The 14,831-nt window shown below is 40.2% G+C and overlaps 1 protein-coding gene and 1 pseudogene across 1 annotated transcript in view; one reads left to right on the plus strand and one right to left on the minus strand.

The window, feature by feature from the left end:
* The window catches only part of LOC115791158 (NACHT, LRR and PYD domains-containing protein 12-like), a 1,329,445-nt pseudogene that overhangs the window by 1,107,303 nt on the left and 207,311 nt on the right, over positions 1–14,831 (plus strand).
* The window catches only part of LOC115791148 (NACHT, LRR and PYD domains-containing protein 12-like), a 150,013-nt gene that overhangs the window by 51,180 nt on the left and 84,002 nt on the right, over positions 1–14,831 (minus strand). Inside the window, exons 5-7 of the mRNA XM_030745277.1 lie at positions 13,747–13,920; positions 13,311–13,484; positions 11,780–11,953 (exon numbers count right to left, since the gene is read on the minus strand). Coding sequence (XP_030601137.1) covers positions 11,780–11,953; positions 13,311–13,484; positions 13,747–13,920 — 522 coding nt within the window. The remainder of the gene's footprint in view (positions 1–11,779; positions 11,954–13,310; positions 13,485–13,746; positions 13,921–14,831) is intronic.

The raw sequence follows: 14,831 nt of genomic DNA on the forward strand, positions 1-14,831 counted from the left end.
CAAGTCCCTCACAGCCCCCCTTCTGGACCCCCTGCAGTTTGCCTACAGAGCCAACAGGTCTGTGGACGACGCCATCAACCTGACTCTGCACTTCATCCTACAGCATCTGGACTCCCAGGGAACCTACGCCAGGATCCTGTTTGTGGACTTCAGCTCTGCCTTCAACACCATCATCCCTGATCTCCTCCAAGACAAGCTGTCCCAGATGAACGTGCCAGATCCCATCTGCAGGTGGATCATTGACTTCCTGATGAACAGGAAGCAGCACGTGAGGCTGGGGAAGAATGTCTCGGACTCCCGGACCATCAGCACTGGCACTCCTCAGGGCTGTGTCCTCTCTCCTCTCCTCTGCTCTTCTCCCTGTACACCAACTGCTGCACCTCTGACCACCAGTCTGTCAAGCTTATTAAGTTTGCAGACGACATGACTCTCATCGGACTCATCTCAGACGGGGACGAGTCGGCCTACAGGATGGAGGTCAAACGTCTGGTTTCCTGGTGCAGCCACAATAACCTAGTACTGAACGCCCAGAAGACAGTGGAGATTATAGTGGACTTTAGGAAGCACACAGCCCCTCTACCCTCCATCATCCTGACTGACACCCCCATCACCACAGTGGACTCTTTTCGCTTCCTGGGAACTACCATCACCCAGGACCTCAAGTGGGAGCCCACCATCACCTCTGTCATCAAAAAGGCCCAGCAGAGGATGTACTTCCTGCGGCAGTTGAAGAAATTCAACTTGCCAGCAAGGACCATGGTGCAGTTCTATACTGCCATCATTGAGTCCATCCTCACCTCCTCCATCACTGTGTGGTACGCTGGAGCCACCACTAGGGACAAACAGAGACTACAGCGCGTTGTGCACTCTGCTGAGAAGGTGATTGGCTGTAACCTCCCATCTCTCCAGGACCTGTACACCTCCAGGACACTGGGGCGTGCAGGTCGGATCACAGCCGACCACTCTCACCCTGGGCACAGACTTTTTGACCCTCTCCCCTCAGGCAGGAGGCTACGGTCCATACGGACCAGAACCTCCCGCCATAAGAACAGTTTCTTCCCCTCTGCTGTTGGACTCATGAACAATTACCCTAAGACTGTTACCACCACCCTCCACAAACGCTGATGAACCTATGTCTATGCACCTGTCTGACTGCACTGATGTACATATTAGTGGAATATAGTCTACATTCTTCTATCATTTAATTAGTCTCTGCACTGTATATTTTGTAATTTTGTAATATTGTGCTATAGTTATAGCTCTAATATCTCTGTATATTTGCAATTTGTATACTTGTATATTGTCTTATAGTTTTTATACTTATTTGTTTTTTTTCTGTAAGCACGAAGTACCGCAGCAATTTCCTAATGCTGTGAACCTGTTCACCCATATGGCAATAAAACCTTCTGATTCTGATTCTGATTCTGATCTCTGTTCACTCCAATAGACTAGTTCTTATATAGCACTTTTCTACTCTAATTGAGCACTCAACGCACCTATTCAACACGTTTGCATTCACCCATTCATACAAGCACTTCAGTGTGTAACTAAGCTAAGTGCTTATTGTCTACCATTTACACACATTCATACTCCAACGCTTGCATCAGAGAGCACCTTTGGGTTCAGTATCTTGCCCAAGGGTACTTTGGCAAGCAGACTGGAGCAGTCAGGAATCGAACCACCAACCTTCCACTTAGTAGGTGACCTGCTCTACCAACCGAGGCACAATCACCCCATTGGCTGAACGGGTAAATCTAATCTAGAAATAATTGTGTGTGTGACCTCAGGAGGATTCAGCCTGAAGACTCTGCAGTGAGACAGCACCCTGACCCTGAGACTCCCCCTGACAGCTTCAAGCTTCTGATTCCAGTGATCTGCTCTTTGGAAGGAAAAGAAAAGGTCAAAGGTGGAGCCTGAATAGGATTCATTTGCATATTTACTGCTATTTGAATCCATAGCTGAGATTGTTGTTTGTAAATGAAGCCAAACATTTGTCTCCTCCTGGTGTCGCTGGGATAACTGTGCATGTACTCTGATCTGTGAGTGAGTGCAGCACAGCACACAGCAGCAGAGACTGGATACAAGGAGAAGAGCACAAAGGACACACAAACACTGGGAGACATGCTGTTCATTTGATGAGTTTATTAGAGATTTCCATCATGAAGTCATTGTGGGAACGAACTGCAGGGAAAAGAGCAAAGATCCAGAAATCCAATCCAGAGTTTCTCTGTGACAAACACAAACATGTTAAAGACACAAATATACATTAATAGTCTTTAGTGACTGTTCATCCACATCAGTGTTTGTGTTGAAGACATCAGTGTTGGTCTCAGTGTGGTTAACAGCAGTCAGCAGTCCAATTAGAAAAAGCTCATTTCAAACACTTCATGCAGTTCATCTTCTCACCAGCAGAGGGCCACAAATCACCATCAATGAAGACTTCAAGGAGATGTTAGTGACATCAGAGCTGCACATCAACATCTGATCAATATGGAAGTTCATGTTTCTGTCATTGGATCAGTTCAAAAGCACAAAGCATGCATATGTGCTCTTATTGTGAAAAGGTGCTCCTGCTGAGAGCTTCCTTCCTGTCCCGCTGGATGGATTTGAATGAGCTCAGACTTGTTGAAAATGCAGAGGAGCTGGTTGTGAAGTGAGCTTCAGAGAAACACAACATCCTGATATTCACTGTGAAGCTTTGAGTGGAAAAAGACAGAAAAACAACATGTGGATCCTGGAATAATGGCAGCTTCCATCTTTGAAGGACTGAAGAGGAAGAAGTTTACAAGGAATCATTGAGAACAGTTTCAAACATCAACTGATTGAATCCATGAATGTGAAAACGTGTTTGTGAGTGAAAGAGACAGACATGTACAGACTGAACTATCTGTTCAACAGTCAGAGTGTTTCTCTAACAGGAGGACGCTCTTTACACTCAGCTCAGCACAGAGAGGCTGAGGAACCAGGAGATCTGAACCCAAATCCAGGATAAAGAGGTTCAGTGAATGTGGTGTTGAAGGTGTGGAGGTGGATCAGAGTGTCAGAGGAGACTCTGTAGAAGGACAGAGTGCCAGCAGGACAGTCCACATACACTGCTACTCTGTTAGAGCCAGAGGAGGAGGAGGAGGAGGAGGAGGAAGAGGAGATGGATGTTACTCTGTTATTGTGCCAGACAGAATGAGGACCATCATCAGAACAGTCCAGACTCCAGGACTGATCATTCCCTCCAAACAAACAGTCATCATTCTCTCCGTTCCTCCTGATTCTTCTGTAACTCACTGATATATAAACGTCTCCTCTCCACTCGACCTCCCAGTAACAGCGACCAGTCAGACCATCTCTGCACAGCAGCTGATGATGAACATCAAACCTGTCTGGATGATCAGGATATGACTGAACCTCCTCCACATGTGTCACCTTCCTGTTGTTGTCAGACAGTTGTAGTGTTGTGTGTATTGTGTTTGTGTCGATTGTGAGTTGACAGGAATCTGATGGAGAGAACAAACACAATCCAGCTGCAGTTATTGATCCATCATCTGTTCATTGATTGACACTTTGATGATGACTCCTGACATCAGAGATGTGAATGAGTGATGTGACAGTTTGAAGATGGTTGAATGTGTGCTGCTTTGTTTTCATCAATCACATTAAAAACACACTTACACTTCCTCAGACCTGGGCTCAGCCATCGCACTCCAGCAGGCTCCGCCCTGAAAGGAGGAGGGGGGTCAGAGGTTATTTTCTGTCTTCCTCTGAGTGTCTGCGTCTCTGTTTTCTACATGTTTTGAAATTGAATTGAATTAATTTTTATTATTTTATTATTTATTGTCTGAGGCACCTAAAAAGGAATGCATTTTAAATTTCGTTGTGCAACTTCTGTGTACAATGACAATAAAGATTCTGATTCTAAAGGGAGTACTTTCTGTTGGAGCATAAGAGCCAAGGCAGCAGCAGATTACATACCACTGCAGAATGATTATGGCCAAAGACAATACAGGAGAACTAAAGATCTTGGTGTGCATCAGACTGTTTCTCTGCTCTATTGTCAAATGGCTGTTGAGTGTCTCTGATGAAGTGTAGGCACATCCATTTACAAACACAAATGGTAGATCCCTAATTGTGGCCTTTACTAAATGATTCCTGCCTCCATCCACTTCAGAATGCCATAAGTTTGTTTAATGCAGGAACTTTGACTTGACTTGACTTTGAAAAGTGAATGGCAATACCTGCACTGCGGTTTGTACCATGACTTAAAAGAACAGATCCTGGCCAGGCCATTTCCAAATCAACAGCATAATCATGAGAGCTGCGTGTTTCCTGTAGGAATAACATATCTAGGCTTTTATTTTTTATCAGCTCAGTTACCATCCCCTGTTTAATTCTATCTCTCCCTCCATTGATATTCAAAGTTCCTATTCGTAGGCCATCCCTAAGGAATAGGAAAGAGAGAAGAGACAGAAAAATCAGCCACTTCCAAGACAAAGACCCCCTTTTGTTTACCTTCTATGTTTAAGGGAATTTGATCTCTTTTCTTTCCATAGTTTGGTCAATATCTTCTTTAAGTGAAACCTTTTCTGTTTGCTGAGCTCCTCATAACCTACCATCCTTTTCAGCACCGAGTTTATGAGCTGATCTACATCAGGAAAGAAATCTGTAACTTCAACATTGAGCCTACCATATGAATCATCTAATGATCTCTTTTAACCCATAATGCTGTTCATCATCTTGTGACACAATGTCCAAAAATTGGGACAGCGAGTAATCGTCCATCACTCTTAAAATAAAATCCTTTGTTAACAAGAGTTTAACTGTCAGATCACGTATTTCACCTCCGTCTTATGACCCTTCCATTAGTCACTCCATCTGCAGTTTTTAGCCATTTTGAACCTGTGTCTCTATCTCATCTGGGGAAAATAAACCAGGCTCTCCTAGTGATATTCTCCCCCCTCGGTTTTTTAAAGAGGTTTGGGACACTTGGATGATTTATTCAAAGGCTTATAGACACCAGTCTAACCTTGGATGAAGTACCTTTATCTTTTAAACTGGCAGTGGTACAGCCTCTACTGAAATGCCCTGGCCTGGATGTCTCCTTGTTGTCATATTTTAGACCAATTTCAAAGCTTCCTGTTGTTTCTAAAAATTTGGGGAAAGTAGTGGCCTCACAGCTACAATCTTTTTTAAACACTAACAACATTTTTGAAGTGTTTCATTCAGGTTTTAAAGCATTTTATAGTACTGAGTTTGCACTTTTGAGAGTTTTTAAATGGTATTTTATTAACTACTGACTCAGGAGACTCTGCCATTCTTGTGCTTTTAGTTCTGACAGTGGCTTTTGACACAGTGGTTCATAATAGTTTAATTTCTCACCTAGAACAGTATTTTGGCATCAGAGATTCTGCTTTGGAGTGATTTAACTCATATCAGACTGATAGAAGTTTTTCTGTTGCTGTTGGTAATTTTTGTTCATCATGTGCCTCTCTCCCATGGTGTACCCCAAGGATCCATCCTTGGGCCCCTTCTTTTTAGTATTTATTTCCTTCCCTGCTCCATCATCAAAAAACACAATTTCTCATTTCATTTTTATGCAGATGACTGTCAGATTTACTTACCACTGAAATGCAATAACACTAACTCCTTCAGACCTTTGTTAGCATGTCTTAAGGATATCAGAGCATTGATGGCTTTGAATTTCTTAGATTTTAATGAAAGATCACAATAATGTTCCAATTTAAAACTACAACAAAATCCAAACTGACAAAAATAAAATGCACTTCAATTGGATACTTATAATTTACTTCTGGGAGTCGCACAGAGTCGCAGATTAAGCCTGAATGAGCCACAGGTTCCCGACCCCTGGGTTAAAATGTACACAGCTCTTAAAATGGACAAACAGATAAATACAGTGGTGAGAAATGGCTTTTGTCAGCTGAGGCATCTCTTCATAGTTAAGCCTTTTATATTTGAGATTTAGAGAGTCTTGCATGCATTTGTGACCACTCGCCTTGATCACTGTAATGCACTTCATCTCGGTATTAACCAGGCTTAACTGTGGCGCCTACAGATGGTCCAGAATGATGCTGCTCGTCTCCTGACAGCAACATGTAGATGTGACCACATTGCCCCTGTTCTTGCTTCTCTACACTGGTTGCCTGTTTATTTTAGAATTAATTTAAAAATTCTATTGCTTACCTTTAAAGTTTTGAGTGGCCTGGCTCCCATGTTTCTGGCAGACCTCCTGCACATATACACCCTTCAAAGGTCTCTCAGATCAGCTGACCAGTTACTTTTTGCTGTCCCCAAGTTGAGAATGAAACACTGAGGTGACCGAGCTTTTGCTGTGGTGGCCCCCAAACTATGGAAGGAGTTACCCCTGGATGTTAGGCTGACCCCAACACTAGAGGTTTAAGTTTTGCTTAATAATGCATCTTTTCTCTAAGGCATTTCAAAATTAATCAAGTTTCTAGTCAATGTTAGTCATTTTAGTCATTTTTTAAAATGTTTTTAAAATTCATATTAATTTATTGATTTTTAATACTTTTTATTATTTTGGTATAATAAAAAAATTTTTTCTTTGTATTTGTGTTGTATTTTATTGCTGTCTTTTATTTGGAAAGCATTTTGTCAACTTTGTTGTCTTCCTTAAATTGCTCTATAAATAAATGAAGTTGGACTCTCCAGTTCACTTTCACATTGGCTCCGTGCAAATGGAGCTGGGTCTGCCACCTCACATACAGCAGCATCGCTCCATTCCTCCTTCTGTTTATCGTTCCCATGGTCACGTACATCCTGTTTATCAGTGTAATCTTTCCCAAACCAACGAGGTCTTTTTCAATTAATTAATTCACTGGTAGTGAATAGGGGTGCACCCGAGACGGTAACCCTCATCAATGGTAGGTCATGTAATATTAGGTCCTTCTCAACTACCGTGTGAACCAAATCATCCTCCCCAACAACTGCCACAATGGCCTTATTCATATCAGACCCATACGTTATATTTTGATGGCCCATCTGCTCTCCAATTGCCAACAGAACCTGTTCCACAGTGAAAACTGAATCAGCCACAACTCTGACTCCGCCCAATCAACAGGGGAGGCGAACCCTCCCCAGGGAGGGACGCCATGTAGTAACCTGTTAGGAATTACACTCTTATTACCTACCTTTAGCAGAACCCTGCAAAAAGTAGTTAAATGTTAGACACACAAATCTAGACAAATCATAGACAAAACCTTTGTCTCTGAAAGAAATGCAGAAATGCATTTGTGCAGGGCTGCTGCCTTTAAATGAAAACATCTCCCTGTAGCTGTCAGCTTCTACCACAGCTCTGATTAGGAAACTTTGATCAGTTTGTTCTTCTTTGGATCAAGCTAGGCTAACAGTTTCCTGCTTCCAGTGTTTGTAGGAAGCTAGGATCAATATGTCCTCGGCCTCTCTGTGCACACATTCATCTGATCTGAATCAGGCTCAGAGGGAAAAATGAGTTTTCCCAAAATCCTGCACTGTTAAATATCCTGAGATATCTACAACTTGTTCCTGGAGAAGTTCTCCTTGGAGACCCCCTACATTAATATCCCTTATTGTTCACTTCCAAGAGTGTTTTTGTTGTGAGCAAAGGAAAAAAATGTTCCTGCATGTGTGACTGTTCACGTCACATGTGCATGAAACAAACAGGAAGTGAGTGAAGGACACAGGAAATGCTTCTAGCTCTTCCTCCTCTATCAGACATCCTCTCCATACCTGAGAGTGTCCAGTCTCCAGCGTGGATCCTTCAGTGCGGCCGACAGCAGCTTCATTCCTGAGTCTCCTGGATGATTGTAGCTCAGGTCCAGCTCTCTCAGATGGGAGGGGTTGGAGCTCAGAGCTGAGGCCAGAGAAGTACAGCCTTCCTCTGTGATCCGACAGCCTGACAGACTGCAGACACACAAAACAACAATCCATCTGTGAACACTTGATGATGATGATGATGATGATGATGATGATGATGATACTTTATTGATCCCACAATGGGGAAATTACAGTTAACAGAACAAGAAGACAAACAGAACAAACATGGGGAGATAGGTGAACTGTGGCCATGCTGCCCCCCTTTCTGGAGGCGCTGCCATTACAAAGACAGAAACAATAGTGAAAACATATAGGGATGAGTGAGGAAAAAAATAATCTCGTACTTTGTACACATACGCACATACACAGTATCAGGTTAAAAAAACCTCTGCGACAGAGCAGAAACATAAAGCATGGGAGCACTAGGGTGGGGAGGGATGGAAAGGGGGTCGGGCTACTGTGGGACTGACTCAAACTCCCTCCTCAGCTAACAGTTCTGATAAGATGTAGAGTTCATCAGCAGCTAGGTCAGGGAGATCAGTCCAACACAGGTCAGAAGAAGACAGGACAGCCGGGGGGGTAGAGCATCTGTTTGCAAAACAGCCAGGAGACAATTTGATAAGCAGCAGTCCAAGAATGCCAGGGAGCCAAATTCCTGATTCTACCACTTGTTTTGGTACAGACTGAACTGACTAATTTGTTGACAGCCTTCAGTCTCTCTGGCACCTCTCTGTGGCGAAAAAATCCAATTCGTCCGAATCTTCTTGGTTCGTTCCTTCGCCGTGCAGAAACAGATACATACATCTCCAAGATCTTACCCCTCAGAATCAGCTCCAGATATACAGAGTCTGAGTTTGAGTCTGTACCTTCCTGCGTTCCCGTCATAAGCAGCTTAACCAAGGCCAGACAGTTGCCTAGACTTCCTGAATTGCAACAACAAGCCAGGTATCTCCAGGTCCAATTCAGAGAAATCTGAGTGAGCATTTGTATTTATTGGTTTTTCCTTTTTCAAAGAGGAAACTCAACAATCAGATGATCAGTGCTTTGTAACACTGGAGAGGAAAAAGTCACTTAACAGCAAGAAAAAGTTGAAGTCTAATCTTTACAGTAGAGAGGGTGCTTGTGTGGAACCAAACTAGGAGAAGACAGCCTCCACAAGATGGGATCTGATAGCTGAAGGATCAGTCTTCCATTCTCCAAGCCACAACTAAGTCTTCAGTCTGGGTGTTCTATGAGGATACAAGCCATTTATAACCCAGATATGAGGCAGTCTCATTTATCGATACTGGGAAGAATGAGTTTGGATTTACTTGTAGGTTTAACAGGGAACAAATGAACAGAGCTCACTAAATAAACAACATCTCTTTCTACTCCCATTCCCTACTCCCAGAACACCAAAAAATAAATCAAAAATCAGAAAAACATGAGCATAAAAATTAAAAAATTAAAAATAATACAGCTTAATCAACTGCACCAAAGAATAAAAGAAATGTGGATTATTAAATATTAGGTCTCTCTCTTCAAAGTCCCTATTAGTAAATGATTTAATAATTGATCAACATATTGATTTATTCTGCCTTATAGAAACCTGGTTACAGCAGGATGAATATGTTAGTTTAAATGAATCAACACCCCCGAGTCACAGTAACTGTCAGAATGCTCGAAGCACAGGTCGAGGAGGAGGAGTAGCAGCAATTTTCAATTCCAGCTTATTAATTAATCACAGACCCACACAAAGTTTTAATTCTTTTGAAAGCCTGACTCTTAGTCTTGTCCATCCTAATTGGGAAACTCAGAAACCTGTTTTATTTGTTATTATCTATCGTCCACCTGGTCCTTACTCAGAGTTTCTGTCTGATTTCTCTTTTTATCTGATTTAGTGCTCAGTTCAGATAAAATCATTATAGTGGGTGATTTTAACATCCATGTAGATGCTGAGAATGACAGCCTCAACACTGCATTTAATCTATTATTAGATTCAATTGGCTTCTCTCAATATGTAAAGGAGCCCACCCACCACTTTAATCATACTCTGGATCTTGTCCTGACATGTGGCATAGAAACTGAAGACCTAACAGTATTCCCTGAAAGCCCCCTCCTGTCTGATCATTTCTTAGTGACATTTACATTTACTTTAATGGATTACACAGCAGTGGGGAATAAGTTTTATTACAGTAGAAGTCTTTCTGAAAGTGCTGTAACTAAGTTTAAGGATATAATTCCTTCATTATTATGCTCTTCAGTGCCAACACAGTACAGAGCAGCTACCTAAACTCTGCTCCCAGTGAGGTCGATTATCTCCTCAATAGTTTTACATCCTCACTGCGTACGACTTTGGATACTGTGGCTCCTCTGAAAAGGAAAGCTTCAAATCAGAAGTGTCTGACTCCGTGGTATAATTCACAAACGCACAGCTTAAAGCAGATAACCCGAAAGCTGGAGAGGGAATGGCGTCTCACTAAATTAGAAGATGCTCATTTAGCCTGGAAAAAGAGTTTGTTGCTCTATAAAAAAGCCCTCCGTAAAGCTAGGACATCTTACTACTCATCATTAATTGAAGAAAATAAGAACAACCCCAGGTTTGTTTTCAGCACTGTAGCCAGGCTGACAAAGAGTCAGAGCTCTGTAGAGCCGAGTATTCTTTTCACTTTAACTAGTAGTGACTTCATTCATGGATGGATGGATAGCAGACTTATAGTCCAAATCACAAAAAAATGATAAAAAGAAAAAAAGAAAAACAAGAGTACATAAAAATACATAAAATGACTCATAGTCTTTTAGGAGGCAGTCATACCAATGTTTCCAATATACAGATGTATATCTTACTGCACTATATTTAATGTTAGTCAGCAGTATGATAATAATTCTATTATTGGACTCATTTAGTCAGCAAATTAAATGTATACATAAGATTCTTTAAAACAGCCATCAAAGAGCTGACATTAGCAGACACAGACAGTTCACTGGCACTGCTCCACCTGGCCTTCTTTAATAAAAGTCTTAATGCATCATTATAAGCCACCTTCAATATCTGAAGGCTGGCTTTTTTTTATAATTGCACCATAAGTGTGCCATATACAGAGAGGCACAATATGACCTAAACAAGTTCAGTTTAACTTCATCAGAACAATAACAGTATTTCCAAGATAAAACATTAGCTTGTGCATATAACATTCAAACTTGACGGTAAGTGTTCTCATCATCTGATAAATGGTCTGTCAACACATGACCAAGATATTTTACTTCATTTGAAATGCTCAATAAAATCCCAAACAACTTAAAAACAGGGAAAATCCTATATTTATCTTCTTTAGTGCGACATATCATAATTACACTTTTTGATGGATTGAATTTAATATCATGTAATATCATTTAATATCACCCTATACTGAACATGATCAAGCTTATAGTTAGGGCTGGATCAGGTGACCCTGAACCCTCCCTTAGTTGTGCTGCTATAGGCCTAGGCTGCTGGGGGTTCCTATGATACACTGAGTGTTTCTTTTCATTGAAACTCTTTTTACTCTGTTTATACCCCTCTCTGCAGTTAATCATTAGTAATTATTAATCTCTGTTTCTCTTCCACAGTGTGTATTTAGTCCTGTCTCTCTCCCCTCAACTTTACTGGCCTGCACAGAGTCCTGACCGCAACCTGATAGAACACCTTTGGGATGAATTAGAGCAGAGACTGTGAGCCAGGCCTTCTTGTCCAACATCAGTCTCCGACCTCTATGTGCTTCTGGAAGAATGGTGATAAATTCCCATAATCACTCCTAAACCTGTGGAAAACTTTGATAAAACCGTTGAAGATGTAGACTTACACCATATTATACCCTGTGGATTAAGTATGGGATGTTACTCAAGTTCACGTGTGTGAAAGCGGATGAGTAAATTCTTTTGGAAATATAGTGTATCATTCAGATTTTAAAAGATCATCAGGAATAAAAAGAATCCTGACCTCAGAATTTCCAGTTCACAGTGTGGACTCTTCACTCCAACAGACAGAAGCTTCGATCCTGAGTCCTTCAGTTCATTTTTACTCAGGTCCAGCTCTCTAAGACTAGAAGACTGAGAGCTGAGAACTGATGACAGAGCTTCACAGCTTCTCTCTGAGAGATCACAGCCACTCAGTCTGAAAAATCACAACAAGACCAATAACACAGGTATTAAAGAGTTTTCATGATGCAATGAGGAGTAACTGTTTAACAATGTTTAATCTTATTTTTGAAGGAATCCTCAGTACCTTATCTAAACAGGTCAGAAATGTAGGTAACACTTTATAAAAATCATCACACTTCTAAGCATTCATAAGTTATTAGACTGTATTAATCTGTAAAGTATTAATCCTTCTCAGTATGAGATTTGAAAGCACACACACACATATATGGTTGATCCTTCACTAATAAAGTCATAAAATGTTAATTCAACATTTTGGAAATGAACCTGAGTCAATGGTACCTTATTTGACTAAAGCTACCTAACTGACTACAGAGGAAATGGGAACTTGAAGAACAAACTAAAGAAAATATAAACACTTACGCATCCATATACATTATTGTTTTAATTAAGTAGAAAATTTGGAATGTTTACACCTGTAGGTGACACTGTGTGGAATATTCATTATTGTCTTGTTGCATTTTTCATGTTTTATTTTCAATGAAGAACCTTCAGCATTTATAAGATGAAGTTCCCTCCAGCTCCTCAGTGTGTATTTTTTCCTCTCCTCTTACAAAGTTAAGCCCTGGTTCTGTTTATATTGCAGTATTCTGTGAATCCTAAAGTGAGTTATGTTTCTGTTTTATAGATAAATATTTTTATGTTCTTCATTACTTTGTGTTTTGTCTGTGTTGTTATTGTGAAGACAAGTGACACTAGTGTGTATCTCAAGGCCTGCTGACTTTTCAGTTTCATTTGTAAATATTTTCTAATTCATAGCTAGTCCTCACTTCAGATTACCTCACACAAAATGTGTAACTAACAACTTGTAATATCCTGAAATAGCATCAAATAAAACATAAGTATTTACAAATTTATTATGTGTAAAAGTGCATCTAAATACTTTAATCATTTGCTTAGACTTTTGAAATGACAGCAAGAACCTTTAACAGCTCCTAAACAACTAGTTTGTACTTCATGTAATTATTTATTTAGAAATGGTTACTCCAACATTTCTATATGAACCAATTATGAGCTTATTAATCATAAAATATTTGGGATAAAATTTAAACCACATATTTATGTTTATACATGGCATAATAGGATGGAGTGTGGTTTTATAAAAGGTTAAAAATTTACTAATACCTTACTAACACCCACTTAATAGTGTGTAATTATGATTAAATGGTTACTGAAATGTAGTAATTTACCGTGACTCAGAAATATTAAAAAAAGCTAACATAGAACACTAACAGGATAAAGTTGAACTTCATTAGGTAAAATACTAGTTACTTTTACCATTGGACAAAAAACAAAAAGTCTCTTAATCTGACCTGAGAGTTTCCAGTTTACAAGTTGGAAACTTGACCCCAGCAGACAAAAGCGTCACTCCTGCATCCTCCAGGTTGTTGTTACTCAGGTCCAGCTCTCTCAGACTAGAGGACTGGGAAATGAGAACCGAGGACAGAACTTCACAGCTTCTCTTTGAAAGGTTACAGCCATTCATTCTGAAAAAGCATAAATAGATGAATAACACATTTGTTACAGTGTGTTCATGATGCTATGAGGGCTTACTAGATTTTAGTTTGTGAAGGCATCCTCAGTGCCTTCTGTTTAACAGGTTAAAAAATTTACCCATTTACTCTAAATTGGAAGTAATTTAAAATATAAATATACAGGAATTAAAAGGGTAAATTTTACCTTTACTATATGAAGTCTAATTGGTTAATTTTGTCAACAGACAAGAAAGAGAAAGTCACTTGTTCTGACCTGAGAGTTTCCAGTTTACAATGTGGACTCTTCACTGCAGCAGACAGAATCTTCTCTCCCAAATCCTGCAGGTTGTTGTTGCTCAGGTCCAGCTCTCTCAGACTAGAGGACTGGGAGCCGAGAACTGAGGACAGAGCTTCACAGCTTCTCTTTGAGAGGTTACAGAAATTCAGTCTGGAAAAAAAGTTTTGTGACAAAAACGTTATCTTTGAACTTAGACAATAAAAATATATACAATATTGTTTCTTTATACTTTGCAAAGAAAATCAGAAACAATTGCTGTGATTTTTAAAAGAAATGCAAATATACACAAAATACAGTATATGAGAAAAAACTAGAGGTTGAACATTTCAAACAAACTTGAAAGTTAACATCGACTATAACCCCATTTATTCTTCAACACAGCCTGAACTTTCTTAGATCAAAATCTAAATCTGCTTTCATAATTTGATCAGTTTTACAAGATTCCCAACACCATTGGCTGAAATGTGGGTCCAAACCATGACAAAGCCTCCACAGTGTTTTACAGATGGCTGTCGACATTCACTGCTGTATCTCTGTCCTGACCTCCTCCATACATATCGAAGACAATTTGCACCAGAAATTTCAAATTTGGATTCATCACTCCATCAGATGTGTTGGCAATAATTTTCAGACCACTTCTTGTGTAACTTGGCCTTTTCACCCTGTTTCCCTTCCATTTCTGATGAGGTTTTGTCCTTTGTCAGGTCTGTAGTGGATTTTGCCCTATTTCTTTAGGATGTGACTTTCAGATACTGTTCATCTGCTGTAAATAGTGTTTTAGGCTTTCCTCTTCATCTTTTGTCCTACGTGTGTCCAGTTTACTCTAAATCTGTGATGTACCACAGTTTCAGTTAATAACTCTTGGGAAATCACCTTGTTGGAGCAAGAATACTATTTTATCCTGTAAAACTGTGTTATCTTTGGGACTTCACTAAATAAATCAGAACAAAAGCAAACTAAGGGTTTTAGCAAATGGTAAAGTGCCTAAAGATAACGCTTAAAATTGGTTCTTGGAACAGTTGTCTGTCATGTGTAGACACAATACTGGTCCATCCCTTGAC

This window comes from Archocentrus centrarchus, chromosome 2 (assembly GCF_007364275.1).
Source record: "Archocentrus centrarchus isolate MPI-CPG fArcCen1 chromosome 2, fArcCen1, whole genome shotgun sequence".
Taxonomy (NCBI): domain Eukaryota; kingdom Metazoa; phylum Chordata; class Actinopteri; order Cichliformes; family Cichlidae; genus Archocentrus; species Archocentrus centrarchus.